This window comes from Stomoxys calcitrans, chromosome 4 (genome assembly GCF_963082655.1).
Source record: "Stomoxys calcitrans chromosome 4, idStoCalc2.1, whole genome shotgun sequence".
Lineage (NCBI taxonomy): Eukaryota > Metazoa > Arthropoda > Insecta > Diptera > Muscidae > Stomoxys > Stomoxys calcitrans.
In genome coordinates, this window is record NC_081555.1 from 173,032,385 (window position 1) to 173,059,762 (window position 27,378).

At 38.7% G+C, this 27,378-nt stretch overlaps 2 protein-coding genes across 3 annotated transcripts in view; one reads left to right on the forward strand and one right to left on the reverse strand.

The window, feature by feature from the left end:
• The window catches only part of LOC106082699 (protein gone early), a 154,734-nt gene that overhangs the window by 30,565 nt on the left and 96,791 nt on the right, over positions 1 to 27,378 (forward strand). The window contains exons 2-4 of one of the 2 annotated variants that reach the window (XM_013245370.2): positions 5,213 to 5,578; positions 5,739 to 6,074; positions 6,132 to 6,293. In XM_013245370.2, the coding sequence (XP_013100824.1) occupies positions 5,320 to 5,578; positions 5,739 to 6,074; positions 6,132 to 6,293 (757 nt within the window). In that variant the 5' untranslated portion in view covers positions 5,213 to 5,319. Of the gene's footprint in view, positions 1 to 5,212; positions 5,579 to 5,723; positions 6,075 to 6,131; positions 6,294 to 27,378 lie in introns of both variants that reach the window. The other variant, XM_013245369.2, reaches the window with a different exon arrangement.
• Positions 21,047 to 22,209, reverse strand: LOC106082689 (keratin, type I cytoskeletal 10-like). Its single transcript, XM_013245353.2, has 3 exons — positions 22,195 to 22,209; positions 21,416 to 22,118; positions 21,047 to 21,339 (listed from the first exon to the last, which is right to left on the reverse strand). The coding sequence occupies exons 1-3, from the start codon at positions 22,207 to 22,209 to the stop codon at positions 21,047 to 21,049; spliced, it is 1,011 nt and encodes a 336-aa protein (XP_013100807.1).

Genomic DNA, 27,378 nt, shown 5'->3' on the forward strand with positions numbered 1-27,378 from the left:
GCCGACTTCTGACGAAGTTGCTAGTGATGATCATCTCAGTATCTGTGGTTTTAGTTCAGTGTCTTTAAGAAGCGCATATGTATGCATATCTGTGTGGGTAAATTGTCATCAATTGCAGCCAATTTAAATATGAAAAGATGTTCCATTCAATAAGCTTTAAGACATGTGTGACTTGTCTGAGTTGTAGTCTCCTTTTATTGGGGTTTTATATTCAGAAGAAACCGCAAGCGATGATGCGATGCCTTTCGATGATGAATACAACCTGCAACAGATTCAATAGAACTGTGAAGACAATGACAGCAAGCTTAAAAAAATGCAGGAAAAAATTGACAAAACTACTGCTGCAGACACGAAATTATGCTAAACATTCTATTTAGTCAGTTACAATTAATCAAAGTCTGTTTTATTTCTGTTTTTGTAGAAGAAAAGCATTCAACAGCAAAAAATGTGATAAAATGTGGGAAGTGAGTGTCAATGATTGATAATGATAAGAAAGCACGTGTTGAGAGAACGTAACTAAGGAAAGCCAAGCCCTGGCAGAATCGGTGAAAACCAATGGCCTAATAACACTTACTATTGGTAACACCGCTACGTTAATAGGATCAGGGAGGAGGTTTTAGATGTGACAATATGTTCGAAAAATCTAATCGATAAGGCTCAGGATTGGAGGATCTCCATGAACACTCCTTCTCTGACCATCGCTACATTAGGTTTAGAATAGCACGGCCAGCGCCGAATCCGATAAGCTTCCGTAATAAGTTGAAAATAAACTGGCCAGAAGCATTAGCGAGGCCAGCGCAACTTTCTAAACCCTTTGAAAGCTATAAAATTAGGAAAATTTTGTCGAAAACGATGTGAAACTTATCCTGGGGGAGCTTTGCCTAACCCCCTGAGGCCTTTCTACGCTTATGCCTAGAAGAAGACTTGGGCCAGATAATTTAGATTGTACAAGCATAGAAGGCATTGACGACAATGTCAACAGGATTAAGACTGCATTAGTGGGGTCTTTCGAAGATAGTTGTCTTCTTCAAGAAAGGAAATCAGCCCAAGAAAAACCCTGGATGACTGTGGAGATTCCCAACATCGGGAAAGAGGTCCGCAGATTTTATAACAGAGCACGTCGTAAAAATGTGGAAATATAATGGAATATATATTACACACGGCTCAAGAAATACAATAAGACTACCAGAGCCGCAAAACGTGCCTATTGGAAGCTTTTCTGTGAACAGGTCGATAGCGTTAATGACGCAGCCAAGATGAAAAAGTTTCTCTCAAAACCCCATGTCCAAACGGAAACGTTAGTAGACGACATGGGAGTGAGAGCAGAGACAACGGAGGATGTTGAAGCTTTTGATAAAAACGCAGACAGACACCGTAATCTGGGAATAATGAGAATTATCGAAGGCTTATCATTACATAATTTATGGTAAAGGAAGCCTTGAAGAGTTTCAAACCATTTAAGTCACCCGGACCTGATGCATTATTTCAGGCGTTACTACAGAAGGAGGCGGATTATCTGACGCCCCATCTGGCCTTTATTTTCACAGCGTGCTTAGGACTGGCATATACACCTACGGCCTGGCAGGAAGCTAGGGTGGTATTAATACCCGAGCCTGGCAAGGCAAGTTATGCGACACCAATATCCTACAGTCCTATAAGTCTCACGTCCTTTCTACTCAAAACCCAGAAACGCATTGTGGATGGTCTTTCATTCGTTGTCTTTCGGGCTTGATCATGGAGACTTAGCTTACATGTCGCTAGAGGCATACCCACAGATTCTAGTTCCCCTAGAATGTGTAAGGTAGTTCCTAGTCTCGCAAGCTCGCCCACTTTACAGTTTCCTGGGATATCTCTGTGGCCCGGCTCCCAGAACAGGTGAATAGTGAACTGTTCAGCCATCTCGTTGAGAGATCTGTAACAGTTGTGGGCGGTTTTTTGAATTCAGAAATATGTTCTCCAGGGATTTAATGGCTGCCTGAGAAGGTATTCATGCGAGTTGTCGTTATGACATTATATCTTAGCCATTCCACCATTTCTTTAATTGCAAGGTTTTCCGTTTGATACACACTGTAGTGGTCGGGTAACCTTCCCGATGTGACCAGTTTTAGTTTTTCAGAGTAAACACTAAATCCCACCTGGTCTTCTAGTTTGGAACTGTCCGTGTAGAAGTCTATGTAATTTCTATTACCAGGAATATCGTAGTTCCAATCGGTTCTATCAGGAATAGTGGTACAGTACTTTCTATCATAAATCGGCTCAGGTAGGATGTAATCGACACTGCCTGGAACATCGGGCATTGTATCAAGGATAACACAGTGTCATCCTTGATACAATGTCTGATGTTCCACATGACCAAAGAAAAAGATCCCTTAGTCACACGGCAGTGGTCGCAGCAATTTGTCTAGCCACAATGTCCAGACGCATTGGATGTATCATTAAATTCAGTGCATCAGATGGTGTCGTCCTCAGTGCGGCTGCGATGCATAATCAACCATCCTTAAGATCCGGTTGAGTATTGAACAGTAGGTGAACTTTTTAAGCGCCAAGTAGGTGGACTGTCCACCAGACAACAACACCATATAGTATTATAGGTCTGATAACTGTAGTATATACCCAGTGCATGACACGCTGTTTAAATCCACAACTTTTGCCAATGGCTCTCTTGCAGGTGCAAGAGTTACCTTTCTTCCAAAATGTTCCATTTGAGGTTCAATTTTCTGTCTACGCTTTCAGTAAATGGAAAATTCTCTCCTCCCAAGCAGGCAAGTGCCACTGTAGGTAACCTGTATCTCCTGCTGAAAAGAACTACTTCTGTCATACGCCTAGACCACTTTCCGTAGCCCACTTCGCTTTTGCACGTAGAGCTTCCTGAAGCATATCTCTTAGAGAGCTGAAACCGCTACCACTTTTACACCTTTTTCTTCCAGGGACAATAATATTGGGTTGCCCAAAAAGTAATTGCAAATTTTTTAAAAGAAAGTAAATGCATTTTTAATTAAGCTTAGAATGAACTTTAATCAAATATATAATTGCCATTTTGTTCGATAACCTTTTGCCATCTTCCTGGCAAATTAAGTATTCCACGCTCATAGAACTTCTGGCCTTTATCTGCAAAAAACTGAACCAAGTGCGATTTTATAGCCTCATCATTGCCGAAAGTTTTACCATTTAGGGAGTTCTGCAAAGATCGAAATAAATGGTAGTCTGATGGTGCAAGGTCAGGGCTATATGGTGGATGCATCAAAAGTTCCCAGCCAAGCTCACTCAGTTTTTGGAGAGTGACCAAAGATGTGTGCGGTCTAGCGTTGTCCTGGTGGAATATGACACCTTTACGATTGAAAGTAACAGCTGATAACTGACAGAAGAAAGAATGCAATTACAGAGTCACAAGCCGTTGAAAAAATTTGTCAACGCCGACTATATTACTACTATATTACCGACAATTACTTTTTGGGCAACCCAAAATATTGTTTATGGTTATTTTCCTAATTAGAGAAGGAGGGAACACCTGCTTAAGGTGTTCCTCTGCTGAATCATCTTTTAGATCTAGAAATCTCAAGCCTGTCGTAATGCATCTTTTAGTAAGTAAGTTATTGGGTTGCCAAAAAGTAATTGGATTTTTTAAAAGAATGTAAATGCATTTTTAATAAAACTTAGAATGAACTTTAATCAAATATACTTGTTTTACACTGTGTCAACGAGTAATTCTAGTGTTTCCTCACTGGAATCATTGTCCATGCATTCACCGACTTCTGAATATATCCCACCGTAATAGGACTCGAGGATAGGAACATCCTTAGCCTAGAGGCCTCAGATATATCCTCTATGGATCTGAGCCTTTCTCAGCTCGCCTTTGTATTTTCTTAGCACAGCCTTATTAGACGTCCCGATCGTGTAGTGCCCTTGTGCTCTGATGTAGCTGCCAAAGAAACCGATCTCTCGATTTGAGTTTTTGACACTTTACAGGTCGCAATTATTATCCGGTTTGACTGAAATTATGGCTTCTAGCAGCCATGACAATTACAGCCCATATCGAATTCTAACATTATAGAGCTCCTTTATATTTGAAAATGACTTTCAAAGACTTTGTCAAATGAAATCCATGGTGAAGGGTAAGGGAAATTCGGCCCGGCTCGGTAGTAAATCTTTCAAATTATCTAACATAACCGTATAGTGAAATTGATATCAGTCTTATGCTTTAGAGTTTTATGCATTTTCTTGTCAAGCAACGGTAAAATTTCTTTCGATTTGTTTATCTTTACTCAATTTTTAGTCTTTTGGTGTGTGTTTTTTTTTATTTTATAATAACGAAGGTCAAGGTTTACTAAGATGTGCGTGTGATTGTTGTGCTTTAAGTTGGTTTTGGGTTTTGATAACCCTTTTCTCTATTTTTCTTGTCTCTTTCAATCAAAATAATCGTGGCGAAGTGTTAGCAGCCACCGGACTGAAATTAATGAGATTTTAATTGCCCTCACAGAGGCCAGGTGAGGAAATAATAACTTGACGAACTAATCCATATTAAGAGGCTGTTATTAAAAAATATTTTTTTTGGTTTTTTTTTTTATTATGGAATTAATAAAGGCATAATGAGTTCAATCAAAATTCAATTCAATTTGCCAATATTCGATATGCAGTTGTTAGTGAGATAAAGACAAATTGGAGTGATTGATTAGAGCACTACATATCATCTGTTTGTACTGATTGATTGGCTAATATTGGCTTGCTAAAACAGCATAAAAAGTAAATAAATAAGGCAAATGAAAAAAAAAATGAAATTAAATAAAATTAAGTTAAATAGTATTTAAGAAAAATAAAAATTTGATTGCGCACAAAATAATTTTAAGGTGCTTGTTTACGACCGACTACTTGCAGAACCTACTAGCACCGAGTCATGTATTTTCGGCTAATGGATATTGATCCTGGCCCAGTGATACACTGACATGCAGCAAAATTTGTTCACCTATGGTAAGCCAAATTTTGTACTGCTTGCCAAAGCCGAAGTACAAGTTATAAAATGAAATTCTTGCAAAATTTTAGGTCACGCTCTGATCGTTGCTTAATACCCTCTTCGTTAATTTTTTAGAGGTTTTTTTCAATTGTTTCTACTTTATGTCCTTCTTCATTATCTTAGAATTTTATTTCTTTTCTTCTATATATACATATATTTTTTTCATTATTTTCAATTCCTTTCTTCTATGTCTTTTATTTACAGATAATAAATCATTGTTGCTTCACCAAAAAGAAGAAGAACAAAACGTTCAAATATTTTGTTTTTGCATTGAAACATCAACAATATCTCTCGATTAATGCATATTGAAAATGTCAATGAATCAACAAAAATTTCGACCCAGCATAGCCTCGATTGATGAAGTCGATGATCGTAACCTCAAAATGGATGATGCCAAACAACAGATCGAGGGTAGTGAAACAGCGCCTTTAACCACCAATCAATTGAAGTTCAATGTGGATAAGACAGCGGCTGCCAAGGATATGGAGGCACAAAACGACAGGCATGACAATGAATCCCAGGTGGAAACGCCTATTTCAGGAGGGACAGGATCGGTAAATGGAATTAGAGGTACGGTTCAATTACTTGTTTTATTCTTCACCGCCATTGCCATTTAATTCCTCATTGAAAAAGAAAAATCATTTTTGCATTAAACCAATTTTCATTTTATGTGGGTGCTGGTGTTGTGTGCCGTGTGGTTTCTTTCCATTTCTAGCCTTTCTTATTCCAGGTCGCCTCTCCATTGATGCTCTGATGCGATTATCACGAAAGCGTCGAATTTTATACATCACCACTGCCTGCCTGTGTGCCGTCTTACTGATTATCATTATAATGATGATTGCTTTCTGGCCTGAAGTGCCATTTTATCTTAAGGCTGAATTATGTTTAGAAAAGGAATGCGTTGAGGCCAGTCGACAGATACTGCTGTGGTCCAATACCACCAAAAGCCCCTGCCATGAGACCTATGAATGGGCCTGTGGTAATTTTGATCGTGAATATGCTGAGAATGATTACTATGTCATCAAGAAAGGAGAATGGAATTATAAGACTTTTAACGAATATCAAGGTATACAGAAGAATATGAGAAAATGTTGGATTTAATAGAAAATGCTTTTGTTTTTAGAATTGAATGAATTAAACCGTTTCATTTCTATGCTGCCAGCTTCAACGGTATCTTATTCGGTGGAGTCTATGGTCTCCAGTTTGTATAGATCATGCCGAGAAATCGATTCTTTGGATAAGTCACAATCCGATTTATTGCTTAAGAAGGCCATACAATCAGTAGGTAAGCAAAAACTGTCATATTAATAAACTAGATCTTCAATTTGAAGGGGAAAATAAATAAAGAATTTATATACGACTATGCGATGTAGTTGGTGCATTGTGTTTTAAAGAAGAGTTGGGTTTGGGAGAGTTTTCATAAGCCGAGATATTATCAAAATTTCTGCATTATCGATTGAACAAAATTTACAGCCGCTCCTTCTTCATTCAAATGCAATGATTTTTGGCACTTTGCCTTCCAGAACTATACCACACAGCATTATCAGCATTAGATCCTAACTTTGAGAGCCGTACTTAATCTATTCAAGTCGTACCGTCTAGTATTACTTCTTCTGTAAGTATAAATGATTGCAAGACTCGGTGATTTTTACCACCACTGTAGTCCTTATAGACTCTATGAGTCTTATCGAATCGATGAATCTAATTGGTTCGGTCGGTGGATGAGTTTTTTCGACACGTAGAGTCTTACCGACTCAACTAGTTTCATCATGTCTTATCGACAAGATGAGTCTTATCGACAAGATGAGTCTGCTTGGCTCAATTTGGTATATAAATATTTATAAACAAGCAGACCTATCGCGCAATGTATTAAGGACTACCCAGTTTCCGAAGCTGCTGTTCGGTCAAAGAAAAAATTCTTTGGCTGAATATTGAACAGTAGGTAACATTTGGAATTTCGCTTTCCAGAAGTACACCACACTGCATTATCTCAACAGTAAATCCTAACTTTGAGAGTCGTACTTAATCTATTCAAGTCGTACCGACTAGTAATACTTCCTCTGTAAGTATAACTGACTGCAAGACGCTCGGTGACTTTTGCGACCACTCTAGTCCTTCGTGAGTCTTATCGACCCGATGATTCTAATCGATTCGGTCAGTGGATGCGTGTTGTCGCCTTGTAGAGTCTTATCGATTCAGTGAGTCTTATCGACTCAACTAGTTTCATCATGTTTTATCGACATATGAGTCTTGTCGACATAATGAGTCTTATCGACATAATGAGCCTTATCGACGCGATGAGTTAGTCTTATCGACTCGGTGAGTCCTACCGACTAGGCGATTATAAACGATAAACTATGCGAGTTAATTTCGCAATGAATTCTAAAAACACTTTAATACTAAAATTGAGTGCTATTGAGTGCCCTTGTCATACCTACTGGCTCTCTTACTTGTGCCTGTCCCGATGATTCTGTCAGTTACGATGGCTTTGTTATTTCCTATGGCTCTGCTTGCCCCCTTTTTACACTGGAGCAATTCAATGTCAATCCCGATGACGCAGCTTTTCTGTGTGCTATGTTCGGCCGGGCCAAATCTTATATAACCTCTACCATGGATGTAATTTTTCAAGTACTTTGAATGACTTTTTCATGCAACATTTCAACCAAACTGAATAAGAATTGCACCTCTAGAAGCCCAAGAACTCTTATAAGGAGATTGATTTATATGACGGCTATGTCAGGTTATGGACTGATTTAGACCATACTAGGCACAGTTGTTGGAAATCATACCTAAATGATATATGGAAATTTTCAGCAAATTCGAATAATAATTGCGCTCTCTTGAAACTCAAGAAATTAAATCGGAAGATCGGTTCATATGGCAGCTACATCAGATTATGAAGCGATTTGAACTGTACTTCGCAAAATTGCAAAACTCAGCCAAATCGGATAAGAAGCTTAAGAAGTCAAGACTCAACATAGTTTTATATGGCAGTTATATCAAAACATGGATCGATTTGCATGTCATCACCGCACAGATTTGCCGTGGCTTCAATCAGCCTAGACCATGAGATAGGACGGTCCTCGTAGCACTGGAATTCAACGTAGTGAAGGGATTCAACACTGTCAGCCATGCCAAGCCAAGTATTTGAGGACTTCGTCAACACGTCCCTTCAGCCAGGCCTGAAACGTTGTGTCGCGAATTATATGTGTGGTCGCGAATTTAGGGATATGAAACCGAAGCACCGTACTGTGGAGCAGGAAGTTCCCCAAGGCGTGGTAATATTTCCGGCACTGTTTAACCTCTACCTATTCTTCATGCCACCCCAATTTGCGATAAAGTCGAAAGTAGAAACAAGGTCCTTAAGTCACTTGCCGGCAGCACTTGGGGTACAAGTACACTGAGGCGACATCCTTTGCCGATGAAGGATTCCATCGGGTCAATTCGTTGCGTACAACCGGCTGCCATGGGACCTACTCTGCCCAGCCAGACCCACTCGACTCAGACCCAGATCTCTGTGGACACACCCCATCTTAGTCGCAGAGTTCCTGAATCTTGACACTCAACAGAATCAAGCTGATGAAAGATAGAACACAACAAACTGCTACAACAACAACAACTTGGAGTGCTGACAAAGAAATCTTGTTGACCATGTTCAAAGCAATTGCCCGGTCTGTGTTAAGTTATCGGGTTGCCCAAGAAGTAATTGCGGATTTTTCATATAGTCGGCATTGACAAATTTTTTCACAGCTTGTTACTCTGTAATTGCATTCTTTCTTCTGTCAGTTATCAGCTGTTACTTTAAGCTTGCTTTTGAAAAAAAATGTGTAAAAAAAGTATATTTGATTAAAGTTCATTCTAAGTTTTATTAAAAATGCATTTACTTTCTTTTAAAAAATCCGCAATTACTTTTTGGGCAACCCAATATGTAGAGCCAGTGTGGTCTCGTCAGCTCTGTGATACGCAGTGGAATAATATAGAGATCTGACGGAATGCCGCCCTTCGAACTTCGACGGGCTATCTCCTCAGTTCTCATGTGGACCACCTCCATCAGGTGACAAAGATCCTACCAGTGCGAAGACATAACTACATGCTGTCTAAGCAATACCTTTTGGTCTGTTATCGCAGAGACCATTCAACTTCACATCCCCCGGCAAACCAGAGTAGTTCTGGCACAATAACTTTCTCAGCTCCTATAGAGCAAGGATTGATACCGACATGTAAGATGTATGTCCCGATTGTGATCAGGGACCACACGACACCTATTTAACTTCCCAGCCAGACCCACTCGACTCAGACCCAGATCCCTCTAGACGCATCCCATCTTAGTCAAGCAGACGAAAGATAGAACACAATAAACAACAACATGGACCGAGTTGACCCATTTACAATCCCAATCGACCTTCACCAATAAGAAACGTTTGTGCAAAGTGCCTAGCTTTACTCCTTCCTTTACTCCTTCGAAAGTAAGCGTGCTTTCGACAGATAGACGGACGGACATGGCTGATCGACTTAAAATGTCATGACGATCAAGAATATATACTTTATGGGGTCTTAGACGCGTATTTCGAAATGACGAAATTAGTATGCCCCCATCCTATGGTGGAGGGTATAAAAAAATTGTGACTGTGCGGATTATTTAACTATGCTTCACTAATTGTGGTTGACCCTAAGAGTTTGATTCAATTTGATTCTGTTTGAGTTGGTTTGGGTTTATTTGACTTTGCTAATCTGGTTAAATTAACGGATCAAATTGACTACGTGCTGATGAATTTGCAGTGACTCTTATGTCTGGATCGCTCTGCGAGTCTTGACGATTATGTGATTCAGGTTAACACTGTGAGTCTTGGTGATTCTTTGAGTTGTTGATTGTGCGAGCCTTTTTGTATTTGTTAGTCTGTTGAACTCTACTAGCCTGGTTGACTCTGGAAGCCTTGGCGAGATTGTTTGACTTTTTTAGTTTGGTTGACTTGCGTTTTAGTTTGACTCTGTGAGTTTGATTGTGTGCACGAGCCCCGTTGACAAGTTGCCAGTTTGGATAATTTTTCGTTTCCGACCGACATTACGAATCTAGTTAACACAGTGTTTGGTTGGTATTGGAGGTCAGGTGAAGCTGTGGGCTTTCACGAATTTGTACACCCTGGCGGATTTTTAGGTTTGGTTGCCTCTAACCAATAGGATTGGTTGACCCGGCGGTACCGATTTTGTTGAGTCGGTGAGTTTCTACTTGTGCGGTTTTGTTTGTATATGGGTAGGGTTTCACGAGCTTGGGTGAACCTGTTTAACTGCAGGTTAAGATGACTGAAAGATTGGTGGACTTAACGCATCTGTCTTGAAAATTGGAAGGAGATGATTTTTTTTTTTTATAAATTGGCTTATTAAATAAATACGTTAAGCATCATAGTTTTTCGTTGCCCGTTTTTAGGACCACCAAATAATCACTTCAAATGTTTTTTTTTTCGCAATTTTCTATAATTTCGTCGATTTCTTTACAAACAATGTAAAGCTAAATTATTTTAAAAAATTTACATAAAAATGAAGACTAAACAACAACAAATGCTTACAATTTAATGCCTTTGGGGTGGCAAGTAAGCTGAGCTTTGTGCACCAGCCGAGAGGCTGTTGCCGAAGCCAGATGTGATGCCAGAAGCGCTGGAACTGCTGCCAAATGAACTAGAAGATCCAGTGTTGCCAGCATTGCCGCCTTCACCCAATATGCCAACAACAGATTGTTGAGGAGCAACACCGGCATCTGTGTGTTCCGAGGTACCTTCGATTTTGTCGTACTCAGCTAAAGCGAGACAAAATAATGGAGTTGTTAAAGGATTATTGGTAACAAGGAAATAAAGGCCTACCTTGAATTTGTTTCTGGGCATGGTGGGCCTCCTCTTCAGTCTTGTATTTGATAAAGAACACCTCGGGTTTGCTGGGTACAGTGGGAGCTGGGGTAGCAATATCACCAACTTCCAAGGCGCTATCCTTCTTGGACAAAACATAGATGACAGTCTTTTCTTCTTGTGGAGCATATTCGGCTTGTAATTTAACATTGGCATTGCTGCCTGATGGTGACTTGATGAAGACCACACGATAGTTCTTTTGGGGGCGACCTATGACTAAGCGTTTGGTTTGAGACAAACTGTCTTGATCTTCAGGAGCCTGGATAGTAATGAATTGCTTGTGGACGAAAGGAGCTTCAAACTGACTACCATGGGAAGCAGGAGCGGTATGATGGTGAGAGGCTCCTCCGAAGGAAGAACCACCAAAGGAGGATCCACCACCAATAGAGCCAGAGCCAAAGGAGGAACCACCACCGATGGGAGCGGAAGAGCCAAAGGATCCACCTCCAATGGAACCTCCAAATCCACTTGGTCCACCTACACTAACGCCTGCTCCTCCAAATGTGCCAGAAACACCATTGCCATAGTTGTACTGGGGCTTAGCCAAACCCACAGCAACCAAAGAGCACAAAGTCTATAACGAGAAAAACAGAAGAATATCCACATTATAATCCAATGATTCAGCTGTAGTCCTTGCTGGGTTCTGTTGATTGAATCTTTACCAATAATAGACGCATTTCGGCTATGAAATATTTGTTTGTTGTTATGCAGTTGGTGATGATGGAACTGATGCTACTCTCTGTAGTTAGCAACTGTTTTATAGTAAATCACAATTTTTGATGACTGACGAATTGCAGAGGAAGTGTTGGCAGGTGTTATCTTCAAATAAAAGATGCCCGGAGGCATTCGTTTTGTTTGCAAGTTTTTTAAGGTTTTCGTTGATGGTGCTGTTGTATGTTGTATTGATTCATCAACACTTCGTGTGGTTTTCATTGATTTCAATGATCCATACGTGTGTTTTGGACAATCCTAATTCAAACTTTGGTATGTCCATATTAGCTATGCTAAATTAGCGGTTTTTTGTTATCTTCAATGCACGGCTACTGTGTCATCAATGAAACAAAGATGAATGAAAGCTTTTTTCTTCCCTTCAAAAAAAGGTGTATAATAATGTAATTAAGAAAAAAATAGACCAATTTAGTAATTTATTTGCTTTGGGACTTACATATTTTCCTTCATCGAATATATGGAATTTTGTTGAGGTATTTGATAATTGTGGATAATTAGGTATAAATTGAATGAAATGGGGATTTTAATAGTTGAAAATTTGATTTACACAGAAAATAACATCGAAATTTACATGCGGAGTTTGAAACATAGTAAAAAATCCATCTGTTCGTCCGTTTTAAAAAAATTAAGATATTCAGCTGAAACTTGGTATAAATCAGTATTTTGTTCATAAATTAGTGGATGTGTTTAACGGACTTTGTCCTATAGAGCCCCTATATAGATTAGTCCCCTTTACAACCATATCACATGCAATCTGAATCAGACTATATTCCTATAAACAAGTAAAAAGGCGTTAAGTTCGGCCGGGCTAAACTTTGGATACCCACCACCTCTGGTATATACGTAAACCACCTTTCGTAAAAATCCGGTAAAAATGCATGCCTTATGCCCCATAGCAGCTATATCGAAATATGTTCCGATTCGGACCAAAAACTAATAAGTACAAGTCATTGCTCAATTGTGTATAACAAAATACTGATCTCTTTAGTAGCCATATCTAAAAATAAACCGATCTGAACCATATACGACACGGATGTCGAAGAGCCTAACAAAACTCACTGTCCCAAATTTCGGTGACATCGGACAATAAATGCGCCTTTTATTGGCCCAAAACCTTAAATCGGGAGATCGGTCTATATGACAGCTATATCCAAATCTGAACCGATCTCTGTGCCATACTGCAGAAGTATGTCGAGGGGCTTAACTTAACTCTCTGTCCCAAATTTCGGCCACATCGGACAATAAATGCACCTTTTATAGGTCCAAGACCTTTAATCGAGAGATCGGTCTATATGGCAGCTATATCCAAATCTGGACCGATCTGGGCCAAATTGTCAAAATATTTCGAAGGGCCTAACACAACCCACTGGGCCAAATTTTAGCAAAATCGGAAATTAAATGTGGCTTTTATGGGCCTAATACCCTAAATCGGCGGATCGGTCTATATGGGGGCTATATCAATATATAGTCTGATATAGTCCATCTTCGAACTTGACAAAAAAAGACTCTGTGGAAAGTTTTAGTTCAATATCTCTATTTTTAAAGACTGTAGCGTGATTTCAACAGACAGGCGGACAGGCGGACGGACAAGGGTAGATCGTCTTAGATTTTTACGCTGATCAAGAATAAATATACTTTATAGGGTCGGAAATGGATATTTCGATGTTGCAAACGGAATATACCCCCTTCGGTGGTGGGTATAAAAATTAGGGGTGGGTTGCCAAGTGGGCCTATCCACTCCCAATGTGCATATGATTTTTTTTACTATAAACACCAAACAAAAATTTCGCTTGCATCGCCCCAACATAACTCCGAGAATTCTTAAAGCCGGACATTTTTAAGGGAAGCAAGTAAAGCCTGCTAAGTTCGGCCGGACCGAATCCTATATACCCTCCACCATGGATGGCATTTGTCAAGTTCTTTGCCCGATATCTCTTTCAAGGCAAACATAGGATAATGGATAAGAATTGCAATGCTTTTGAAGCTATATCAAGTTATAGACCGATACAGACCATATATGACACGTAGGATGAAGATCATAAGTGAAGTTGTTTTGTAAACAACGACTTGGCATGAAGCAACAAAACTCAATACTATCAGAGAAAGCGAGTGTAAACCAAGAATAGCTAAAAAAACATGTTCTGTACTTCATTTCGTTCAGACAGTAGCTGTCCAATTGACCAGATCCCAATCCAACAGACTTTTCTTTTTCGACCATTTCAAAGAATATGTGGGTGGGCTGAAGAATACCATTGTAAAGGAATAGGCCAAATTACCGCCAGATTACCTTCGAGCAGTTTGCTACTCGTTTCTTGACCGACTCGTAGAAATAGTAAACAAATTTATATATTTTTTTGTTAATATTTTTTTTAACAGACATTTCTAAAACTTAGTTATTCTTGTTAAAGGAAAACTGCATTTTTTTAACATTTATAATAAAAAAATTTTATTTACACTTGAATCCACTAAGAGTCGTTTTCAAACAACAGAAAACATAACAAATAACACTTGAAACTACTCAACACATTTATTTGCCATTGGGAGGCAAATAGGCCGAGCCGGAGGAAGAGCCTCCAAAGGTTCCGGTGGAGCCAGAGCCAAATGAACCACCAGCGTTGCTGCTATCGCCCAAAACACCAACGACCGATTGTTGTTGAGCCACACCGGCATCAGTGTGTTCGGAGGTACCTTCGATTTTGTCGTATTCAGCTGCAAAAATATTTATGAAATTTGATTTTGTTTACATTGCCTTTCAACACCTTTACCTTGAATTTGTCTTTGGGCATGTTGAGCCTCTTGCTCGGTCTTGTATTTGATGAAGAATACCTCGGGTTTGCTGGGCACAGTGGGAGCGGGGGTGGCAATATCACCAACATCCAAGGCACTATCCTTTTTGGATAGAACATAAATGACAGTCTTTTCCTCTTGTGGAGCATATTCGGCTTGCAATTTAACATTGGCACTGTTGCCGGATGGTGACTTGATGAAGACCACACGGTAGTTCTTTTGGGGGCGACCTATGACTAAACGTTTGGTTTGAGACAAACTATCTTGATCCTCGGGAGCCTGGATGGTAATGAACTGCTTGTGGACCAAGGGAGCTTCAAATTGGCCACCACCTTGATGGTGGGATGAGGCACCTCCAAAGGAGGAGTATCCTCCGAAAGATGAGGCACCACCAAAGGAAGAACCTCCTCCCAAGGACGATCCTCCAAAAGAGGAACCTAAACTTCTGCCTGAGCCATATGAAGAACCGCCACCAAGGGAGCCACCGCCAGAGCCAAAGGAGGAACCACCACCAAATGAGGAGCCACTATTGCCACCGAATCCACCAAAACCACCACTGCCGCCTGCACCACCAAATGTGCCGGAAACACCACTGCCATAGTTATACTGGGGTTTGGCCAAACTGGCAGCCACCAAGCAACACAAAGTCTGAAACGATGATGAATTGAGAAGAATTAACTCCAATGACCCGCGCAAGAAACCTTGATTAAATTTTCTATGCTTGTGGTATTTACCAAAACGGTGCGCATTTTGTGTTTGATTTTTTTTTGTCTGCCTTGCTTTCGAGGATTTGCTGTGCGGCCACAGTTAAGGTGGAACTGATGTCAGACTCCATGATCTGCAACAGTTTTATAGCAAATGTTAAATCAAAAGAGGAGATGCGATGGATTAACCAGTTGGCAAATGGCAAAATGGCTTAAGATAATCATAGCTAAGAGCAATTTGATTAGCCTTTTTTTGTTTGAAACTCAACCTCCTCCTCCTCCAACGATGACGGACGACGAAGTAGAGTATTTTGGCTTTGGAGTTGAACTTGCAGATGCAGATTTTTGTAACTTCCACCACACTGATTAGCATATCAACATTCATTCGTTCATTCATTCAACATGCGTTAATTACAAGCCCCTCAGAGACGCAAAAATATGATTAAAAAATTTTAAAGTAAAGAAACAAGTAGCTAAACAAATTGATTACAGACTTGGAGGCAGTTAACCCTCTTTCCAAGTTAATGGCGACCCTTTTTTGGCCAAACCAAACAAAATATCTTGTATCAAATCATGTTGTTTTTGAGATTTCATATATCAATTTTCATATTTTATATGAGGGTAATGATAGGTTGGGCAAACTAATGATTGGTTTTTTCGGAAGCTCTTTTTCACAGCTCCAAATATTCACGATAGCAAGGCATACTGTTTCGGGGGGGTTAATCGAATAGGAGCGTCAGCATTACTGCGCCTTAACTGCTTCATATTTAGGAAGTGTAGAAGTTGCTTTTGTGAAAATTATGTCAAACTCGATATCAATTCTAACTTATAGGCATTTTAGTTTTCTCGTAAATCACTCATGACATTTATTGGCTTCGGAATTAATTTGCAAAATTTATTTTTATAAATCGCATTAATTATGTCTAGCAAAATTGGTAGTAAATCGCGATGATATGAAAAACGGTTAGGACAATTACACTGTGAAACAAAATTCAACTTTTCGAAAATAACCAGAAAAACTGAACTGATTACGAAAGAGAAAAAAACACGTGTTTCTGCATTTTGAAAGTTTACATTGAAAAGTAGGATTGCGCGCAATATTATTGTAGAACATTCAAAACCCTCAACCGAATCACTAAAAGGACCCTTTTGGTCCCTTTTTTAAACAAAGCATTAAAAACTCATTAAAAATGAATTTGTGGCTGTTCAAAATATTCTACAAAAAATGTTTGCTATGACATTGTACTATAGGTCTCGGAATACACTAAACACAAAACTTAATCTGAAAGCCAGAAATCAATTAAAATGCAAAGTGCATTTTAGGGTTAAGGTATTACATTTTCTAAGTTGATTCCATATTCGGCAATAAAACATAATTTTAGGAGAATGATGTCAAAAACATAAATGTTCCTTACCAAATTTGATTATAAGTCATTGAACAACACCGACGCTTATATATGACACATATCGTGAAAACCTCGATATCAATTTTGGAAAAAAACACAAAATTATTTTAACTTATTTTGCTTGAATTTCTATCACATTTTTTCGAGTTTGTGTGCCGGAGAGCACCGTCGCGCAGAGTTTAGCATGTCCGCTTATGATGCTGAAAGCCTAGGTTCAAATCCTGTAGAGGACAGCAAAAGAATTCAGTGGGGGTTATCATCGTGTTTTCTCTTTTTGCCTCTTCTTTCGTAATCCGAGCATTTTTCCCTGTTATTATACCCACCACCAAAGGATGGAGGTATATTCATTTTGTCATTCCGTTTGCAACACATTGAAATTTCCGACCCAATAAAGTATATATATTCTTGATCAGCGAAAAAATCTAAGACGATCTAAACATCTCCGTCCGTCTGCCTGTTGAAATCACGCTACAGTCTTTAAAAAAAGAGATATTGAGCTGAAACTTTGCACAGATTATTTTTTTGTCCATAAGCTGGTTAAGTTCGAAGATGGACTATATCAGACTATATCTTGATATAGCCCCCATATAGACCGATCCGCCGATTTAAGGTCTTAGGCCCATAAAAGCCACATTTATTATCCGATTTTGCTCACATTTGGGACAGTGAGTTGTGTTAGGCCCTCCGACATCCTTTGTCTGTTTGGCTCAGATTGGTCCAGCCGCCATAGCTGCCATATAGACCGATCCTCCGATTTAGGGTCTTAAAAGCCACATTTATTATCCGATTTTGCTGAAATTTGGGACAGTGAGTTGTGTTAGGCCCTTCGATATCCTTGGTCAATTTGGCTAAGATCGGTCCAGATTTGGATATAGCCACCATATAGACCGATCCTCCGATTTAGGGTCATAGGCCCATAAAAGACACATTTATTATCCGATTTTGCTAAAGTTTGTGACAGTGGCCATATAGACTGATCTCTCCGTTTTAGGTTTTGGGGCCATAAAACGCGCATTTATTGTTCGATGTCGCCGAGTTTTGGGAGTAGTGTGTTGTGTTAGGCCCTTCGACATCCTTCTTCAATTTCACTCAGATCGGACCAGATTCGATATAGCGCATTTAGTGTCCGATGTTGCCGAAATTTAGGACAGAGAGTTAAGTTAAGCTCCTCGACATATTTCTCCAATTTGGTCTAGATCGATAAAGATTTGCATATAGCTGCCATATAGACCGCTATCTCGATTTAATGCCTTGGCCCCAAAAAAAGGCGCATTTATAATCCGATTTAACTGAAATTTGACACAGTGACTTATGTTAGGCTTTTCGACGTCCATGTTGTATATGGTTCAGATCTGTATAGTTTTAGATATAGCTACTAAAAAGACCAATATATTGTTATACACAATTGAACAATGACTTCTATTAATTTGTATTTGGTCCAAATCGGAACATATTTGGATATAACATATATACCCGAGGTGGTGGGTATCCAAAGTTCGGCCCGGCCGAACTTAACGCCTTTTAACTTGTTTTTTGTTGTGTTCCATAGCGTTTTGAACTTTTTTTTATACACAGAATCAAGAATGTGGATTTAACTTGAAACTGCAGTGGCAAACAGGTTGCAATGATAACAAAGCGGGCTCCATAGTTGCTCACTTCCAAATTTTATCATCGGATAAAAAAGGCTCCTTTATACGCATCGAGAGGCAATATTCTGCATGAACTTTAAAATTGTTGGTTTCAAATTTAAGCGAAATCGTACCACTTATAGATCTAAACCCTTCAATTTGGAGTTGAGTCTATACGAACCCAAGACTTTATTTTATTTATTTGATACCCGAACCGGGTCCGTTCCGCAGCGCCGTCATTAATGCTCTTGTACCTTTTATTTGAGCCCTATATTGCAATGGTCGATTTGGTGGTCCTGTTTTGGTAGAGTTTTAAGATGGGTACATTTCGCCCCAAATGTGGATATCTTATTCGTGTAATTGACGCGCAGAGGAAAGCAAGCTCGCTAATGATGCTAAACTAATGGGTTAAAATCCTGGCGAGAACATTGAAAAAATTTCAAGTGGTGGTTATGCCCTCCTAATGTTGGCAACATTTGTAAGGTACTATGCCATGCATGCATGCATGACGACGTTGGAACTCTGCTATAAAAAGGAGGTCCTTTATCATTGAGCTTAAACTTGAATCGGTCATCATTCATTGATATTTGAGAAGTTTGTCCCTGTTCTTTAATGAAATGTTCATAGAGAAATTTTTACTCTAATCCCTTATAGCTTTCTGTGGACTCATATATTGCAGTGGGTTAATATGTCCATGGAAAAATATTTGTTCTTATACCTTATAGCTTTCTGTAGTGGGTAAATATGTCCGGTTTGGGTTGTATTTTTGTAGTGAGGTGGCCAACCAGACACTTGGCCCTTAAAGTATATTTACCCTCAAGGTAAATATATACTCTCAAATATTTTTATATGATCCCCATATAATCATAGTCGTAAATTTGTCATTTGAGCCCTATATTGTCGTGTTTGGTCTATATATCGATTTGACGGGGAGTGATTTTTGGGGGTGGGATGGCTCAAATTCGTGCTCTACCCCCAAATACCTTCCATTAAAGCCTAAAATAGCCATGGTCGATAAATAAGTACGTTTGGGAGGACGTTTTGGGGCTGGGGCTGGCACTCCGACTGCCTACCTAATGCTGGCGGCCGCTTATTAATGAGCTTAAATCTGAATCAGATAGCACCAGTGTTGTCGTTTTTGCTAGGTTCCTACCAAAATTGGTAGGTTTTTATTTTCCTGGTAGGTTGGTAGGGTGACTTCAAGTTTTGGTAGGTTTTTCCAACATACCAATCCATATTGGTGTGCTGTAAAAATCGCCGAGGATAGCTTAAAATTATTTCACTTCTTAATGATTCTTTGTATTTGTGGAGAACAAAACCAAGAATGTCGAGGGGCTAAATACTGTTACTCCTGTTCACTCCTTCAAATTTCGGAAAAAAGAGGCTAAGTTATGATATTGACTTTAACTGCTCTTTCAAATTTCATAAATTCTGGCTAAAAGATGAGTCTTTTGTATGCCTTCAATCGGGAAAACAGGGATATAGGCCAGGTGCATATAAATAAGGTCAGATCGGGTTCATACTCAGATGTTAAGGTCCATTGCTACGTTGAAATTGGAAGTATATGCACATTGCAGGGCTCAAAACCTTAAATCGGAAATTTATAAACTGAAGATTGCTTATGGGTAGATTGGTAGGAGGGTACCGTAGCGCAGGGGTTAGCATGTCCGCCTATGACGCTGAACGCCTGGGTTCGAATCCTGGTGAGACCATTAGAAAAAATTTTCGGCGGTGGTTTTCCTCTCCTAAAGCTGGCAACATTTGTGAGGTATTATGCCATGTAAAACTTCTCTCGAAAGAGGTGTCGCATTGCGGCACGCCGTTCGGACTCGGCTATAAAAAGTAGGCCCTTTATCAGCTTAAACTTCAATCGGACTGCACTCATTGGTATGTGAGAAATTTGCCTCTGTTCCTTAGTGGAATGTTCATGGGCAACATTTGCATTTGCAGATCGGTAGAAAGGGTGCTATATCAAGATATAGGCCATCTTTGAACTTTAGGCTGTGGTTTCAACAAACAGACGGACGGACATGTCTAGATCGTTTATGAATATAAAAATCTAATGTGTATACTTTGTAGGATTGAAAAATATAATTTTATGGGCTACAATTGGCTATAAATAAAGATTTGACAGTCCGAACAATTTATCGGAATACCGAGGTGACCAAATTTAGGCGCCTACCAAAAGGCGCCCGGACAACATAGGGCCTTGAAATTTCGTACACAATCTTGCTAACACCTTAGCTTCCATTCTCACACGGCATATTTTTTACTAGATTTTTTCGATTTCCTTCCACTGTGCGTTGTGTTTAAGCCCCTTGGAATCTCGTATCCAAGTTCGACGAGACCACAAGTGGGAATCCCACCATGCACTCCAATTATGTTATTTTATTTATTTTTTTTTAATTTTTCTTTTTTTTTATTTTATTATCACAAATGAAAAATTTTGCTACAAAGTGCTGTTTATACTATTGAGGTTAAGTTTGGTTAGAGTGACAGTCTGTTTGAAAAATTTTGTTGCTGTTGCGGCAGTGTGTGGTACACAACTTTATCGGGGTTCACTAAGACTAGTTTAGACCATTGTGTTACCACAGTAATGACTGACCAGACCGCTAATGGAAATTGAACCCACGACCCCCGCACTGATAATCAGTGCACCCTGCCAACTCGGTTTACATTATTAGTTACTATATAAAACTTTCACATATATCATATATAGGGCACAACTTTTGGTTTTTAAGAATTATCAGCGGTGATTTTGTCTACATTGAGGATTTTTTCTATACGATTATTTAATGTTTATGTTTTTTATTTACTAACAACTATAACAATTAAAACTTGTTGGCATTGGCAAACTTAACAGGAAATGGTCCTCTACATCATAGATTTAGTGGCCGTTGGGAGGCAAGTAAGAAGCAGATCCAGCATTAGTAGGGCCAGAAATACCAAAACCAGATGAAGAGCTTCTAGTACTAAAGGAACCCGAAGTACCTGTACCAAATGATCCAGAAGAGCCACCAGAAGTACCAAAAGAGTTATCACCAAAGGTGACACCACCATTGCTGCCACCGGCAATGTTGCCACCAGCATTACCGCCATCCAAAATGCCCACAACCGATTGTTGTGGAGCAACTCCGGCGTCGGTGTGTTCGGAAGAACCTTCGATTTTGTCATATTCGGCTATAAACGAAAAGAACAACAACAACAAATTAATTTTCCATAACCAGATTCTACATCCTTAAATCAAATGGACTACCTTGAATTTGTCTTTGGGCATGTTGAGCTTCTTCCTCAGTCTTGTATTTGATGAAGAATACTTCTGGTTTGCTGGGCACAGTTGGTGCTGGTGTAGCAATCTCACCTACATCCAAAGAGCTGTCCTTCTTTGACAACACATAGATGACAGTCTTTTCTTCTTGTGGAGCATATTCAGCGGAGAATTTAACATTGGCATTGCTGGAAGCTGGAGCTTTGATGAAGACCACTCGATAGTTCTTTTGAGGGCGACCTATGACCAAACGTTTGGTTTGAGACAAACTGTCTTGATCCTCGGGGGCAGAAACGGTAATGAATTGTTTGTGTACAATAGGAGCTTCAAATTGACCAGCATGGCCCGAAGAAGCCCCATTATGGTAATGGGAAGCTCCTCCATAGGAAGAGGAGCCGCCGAAAGAGGAACCTCCGAAGGAAGAACTTCCTCCCAGGGAGCCAGATGAGCCTCCAAATGAGGAGGAACCTCTACCTAAGGCAGAATTACCTCCAAAGCCTCCTCCGCCAAATGAAGATGCTCCAAAGGAGGATGGTCCCGCTGAGAAACCACCATTACTTCCACCACCGGAAAAACCGCCAAAACCCCCACCTAAACTACCGCCTCCTAGGCTTCCAAATGTTCCAGACACACCATTGCCATAGTTGTATTGAGGTTTAGCCAAGCCAACGGCTACCATAGAACACAACGCCTGAAATGGGGTAGCAAAAAAAATCCAGCATTAATCCTTAATATGCTCTGCCTTTATTTAGAGCGGTTGTTATTACCAAAAACACACGCATTCTCTTCCTTGAGCGGGTCTATATTCTTTGTCCAGAGTTGTTTGAATACTAATGACATACTCCATAATCATCGAGTGTTTTATAGCCAATGCCATAAATCTGAAAATGTGGTACTCCCAGTTCGCCTCATTTTGCCGGGTTCAAATAATCAAAGAGTGTATTGTACAAATTTGGCTCTAAGCTTTAATGTCGCTGTGTGTGATTTGTTTGGTTTTCTGTCTTTCGTGAATCTTTGCTGACCGGTGAGGTTCTCTTTCCTGTATTAATAATTTATGCGTTGTTTATTTCTATGTTTTTTTTGTTGCTTTTACACCTTTATTTTCTTAATCGGAAGATAGATTGCACTCTACAAACGGTTGATCAAGACTTATGACCCATTCATTAATGAAGGTTGAGTTAGGAAAACCGTTAGTATCGAAGTCAATGTTTTAGCAATGAAGCAGATTCCGGTGAATTGAAGTTGAGTAATGTATTGAGATTTGTGAAATAGAAACCTATTTTTATGAATGAAATTCGAATTTTAGCAGTAGAGCTAAAATAGGTGGAGTTGGGGAGTGAAAAAGGGCTTAAGGTATTAGGATCGAGGGTGCTTTTAACAAACTGAAGACAGATACAATCCTTATACCGGTACCGGATCCTAAGAGTTTGAATGAGCCATATGCTAAGGAACAGGTGGACTAATTTTGAAACTTATGACATAAGAAAAAGGGAAAAATTGGCCACGACAAGAAATAATTTTAAGAGCATTATCATTGCGACGTAAAAGACGTCATGGTAGTTCTAAGATGCAGGAATGCGAATCAGTCATGCAGAAAGGCTGAGGTAGCATACGACTGGGCTATACCTAGGAGATTGATGACTGTTCGATGAATGTTCGTGAGAACTTTTTTCCTATATTTTTGTAGAAAAATAAATGTTTGCAAGACATTTTCGTAAAAATTTTTTTGCTATAGAAAAATCTTCCTGAAAATTTTTTTCCGTAGGTAAATATTCGAGAGATCTTTTCTAGAAAAAAATCTTCGAGAGAACTTTTCTATCGAATAATATTTGTGAGAATTTATTTCTATAGAAAAATGTTTGTGTAAACTTTTTTCTATAGGAAAATGTTCGTGAAAACTTTTTTCTATGGAAAATATTCGTGAGAACTTTTTTTTATAGAAAAATGTTCGTGAGTACTTTTTTCTATAGAAAAATGTTCGTGAGAACATTGTGGGGTTATTGAGAACTTTTTTTCTATAGAAAAATGTTCGTGAGAGCTTTTTACCCTAGAAAAATGTTCGTGAGAACTTTTTTTATAGGAAAACTAGCTGAACCCGGCCCGCATTGCTGCGCCTTCTTTAACATTATACGGAACAAAATTTTCCTTTGAATATTTATTTTCGACAATTACAGAGCTTTTAGTGAAATACCATGCTACGAATATAGTATATCGCTTGACTAACAGTTCAACAATATTAGTCCTCAAACCCCCAAACACATGGTCCCAAAATTGGTTATCAAATTCGTTTTCTAATCTCAAATACCTTTCATATGAGCCACATATTGGCATGGTCGAAGAATTTTTAGCCTTTGGGAGGTGTTTTGGCGAAGGGGTGATGTCCTAGATACATGGTCCTACATTTGGATATCAAATTCGTATTCTACTCCCAAATACCTTTTTTGAACCCCATATTGCGATGGTCAGTAGAAAATAGCTGTTTGTGGGGTTATTTGGGAAAGGGGTAGACTAGGGGTGGTCCTCCCATTCACTAAGCCCTGAAAATATATCAGCAACGTGCTCTATTTTCATATATTTGAACCCCATATTGCCATTGGACTCGAAATTGGATATTGAATTCGTTTTCTAATTTCAAATACCTTTTACTTAAACCCCTTATTAAAAAAGCCAGCAAATATGTCCGGCAGAGCTCCACAGTCTTGAAGACCCAAATTGTCTTCTTGAGCAAATACGTCCTACTTGGGGGTTGTTATGGTGGTCGGGCCCTCAAACACTTGGTCCCACATCTGGATATCAGATTCGTGTTCTACACTCAAATACCTTTTATTTAAGCCCCATATTGCCATGGTCAGTAAAAAAGTCCTGTTTTGGGGGATGTTTTGGGAAAGGGGTGGACCCCCAGAAACTTTGTCCCAAATTTGGATATCATATTCGTATTATACTCGCAAATACCTTTCATTTGAGTCAAATATTGCCATGGTCGGTAAATATGTCCGATTTAGGGGTGTTTTGGGACTTGGGGTGGTCCCCCGTTTTCTTATCCTAAATACCTTTCATTTGAGTCCCATATTATCGTGATTGGTGTAAATATATGTTTGGTAGATTTTAGGGTGGGGCGGCCCCCCTAGGTACCCTATCCGAAATTTGGATACCAAATTTTTATTTTTAGAATACTATATAAATGCACACAAAATTTCGCTTAAATTGCACAACCCATCTCCGAGATCTGGCGTTTCTGAAAATTAGGGTAAGGGGGAGGGTCCGCCCCCCCTTCAGATATCAAAAAAAGGTAGTACCCTATTTTCACCACGGGATCGTTATGCACCATCTGTAAACATTTCAAGATCGGTTCAGCCGTTTCTGAGTCTATAAGGAACACACAAACATACAAACAAACAAATCTACAAACAAACACAAATTGATTTTAATATATATGAAGATGTTCCTTAGACATTTTTTTTATAGGAAAATGTTTTTGAAAACTTTTTTGTACTATGATGTTAGGGTGTCTCAAAATTCACCATAACCCCAAACCTCATGAGTGATTTATTATCTCGGTTCATTTCATTCAGCCTATTAATGAATTAAGATTTTGTTTGTTATTGTCATTGTTGTTGCTTTTTGTGTTTTGACTTCTTGCATTTGGGTTTAAGATATGACCTTAATGTGTTAAACCCTACTATTGTTGAACCCAGTTGAAAATGCCATAATTTATATTAAACTCATTCACACAACACATACATACACAAATCAGCTGTTCCTGAACATCTGTTAAGTGGATTATTGGCCAGCAGGGAGGAAATAAATCAACTGCTATGAGGAATTGCATTTTTTCTCATTAAAGAAAGCAACAACAAAATGCTATACCACAAATCTCAAAATGTCAAAAAAGTGTCAAATAGGCGATTCAGATACATTTTAGTTTATATCAGAGGAGATGCAAATGAAAACAAGTTTTCCCAAATTTTATTTTTAAGTTTATGATGCTATAATCTAATGGAGTGAAATAGTATAAATAAATTTGTTGTTTTTTCTCTTGTTTTACGCACGAATTAAAAACCTATACATCAACTGAAAATGCGAAAGCCCTGTGAAAAATAATAATAAATGAATAATAAATTTAACCCTCATGGATATCGTGAAGATATTTCGTCTGTTTTGAAGATGTGATGCTTGATATTGGCAATTGTAACTTATGATGCTAGACTTATCAACGGAAAAAAGAAGAGAAGATACTAATCCATGTGTCTTTTTTTAAAAGTTAAACATAATCAGATTAACGGAGTCTTATTGATAGACCATTAAGTTTTTTTCGGGCTGTGTTATTGATAAAGTTTGTTGCCCTTACAAAATATCATGCGTATTGAGTTGTGTTTTTTTCTAGTCATTAATGTCATCTGCTTAATGTTTTAAATTTTTAATTGGTTGTTTCTTGATGAAAATTATGCCTATTGACATTTTCTCTTTGAATAACTATTTTAGATTAAAAGAAATTAATTAGAAACTATAAAGACACTTGTGGTATGGGATTCCCAGAATTACGTAAGCTTCGCTGGAACAACAGTGGTCTTAAGAATTCTTATAAACCATCTCTTTAGCCACTATCATTCCGTTTGGAAAAAAAATATCGATATATTCTTTTCCTACCCTATAAGGATTATCTTGAAAAATTCATAGTCGATTAGGAAAGAGGTATCCCACCGCACAACAATTGGCATAAAGAATACGAACAAAACTAGATTAAAAAAAATCTCTTTTTTACTAAAATTGTTTTGGATAAAAATCGGCTTGAAAAAGATCAGCAATTTTACAAAGCTATGAAATTTAAACAAAAACAAAATAAATCAACAAATTTTTGGGAGTGAGATTACTGGAAACCGTTTTATTGTCTAATTGTTTTCGATAGTAGCTATATTTAAAGAATATACACATTTATAATGATAGGCTTACCACTTTGGACTGCATGTACTATTTTTTTTTGCAGGAAATAAATAAGGGCTTTGGTAATCATAAGATTTTTTTCTTTTTATACCCTACACCACCACTGTTGTAAAATTTGTGCAAAATTGTATGCAAGGCGGGCAGCAAGTGCGACCTGTACCTTGATTACAAGAATATATGGATAGACGGACATAGTTTGTCGAATTAGGAAGTGATTCTAAACCGATCGGCATACTAATCGATGGGTCTAGCTCTTCTCCTTCTTAGCGTTGGAAACAAATGCACAAAGTTATATTACCCTGTACCACAGTGGTGGTGTAGGGTATAATGATCGTTAGAGAAAATGTAGTTAAAAGCCTTTCAAGAAAATTTCTTCTGAATTTTTTTTTTGGAGAAAATTTCTTGAAATAATATTTTACAAAAACTTTCATTGCCATTTGGTCTTTAGAGAAAATTTCGTTTTAATTTGGTTTTTAGAGAAAATTTCATTAACATTTAGTTTTCAGTAATAATTTCAATTAAATCATTGCCTGTAGATTTTTTTTGTACCCACTAGCGAAGGATGGGTGTACATTCATTTTGTCATTCCGTTTGAAACACATCGAAATATCCATTTCCTAACCTATAAAGTACATATATTCTTGATCTGCGTAAAAATCTAAGACGATCTAGACATGTCCGTCCGTCTGTCTGTTGAAATCATGCTACAGTCTTTAAAAATGGAGATATTGAGTTGAAACTTGGCACAGATTATTTTTTTGTCCACAAGCAGGTTAAGTTCGAAGATGGGCTATATCGGACAATATCTTGATATATCCCCCATATAGAGCAATCGGCCGATTTAGTGTCTTAGGCCCATAAAAGCCACATTTTTCATCCGATTTTGCTGACATTTGGGGAAGTGGGTTGTGTTTGGCCCTCCGCCATCCTTCGTCAATTTGGCTCAGATTGGTCCAGATTTAGATATAGCTGCCATAAAGACCGATCTCTCGATTTAAGGTCTTGCGCCC

Coding starts and splice junctions, on each gene's coding strand:
- LOC106082689 (XM_013245353.2), bottom strand. Junction 21,340..21,415: donor TGCCCAAAGACAAATTCAAG/GTAGTCCATTTG, acceptor TTTCGTTTATAG/CCGAATATGACAAAATCGAA.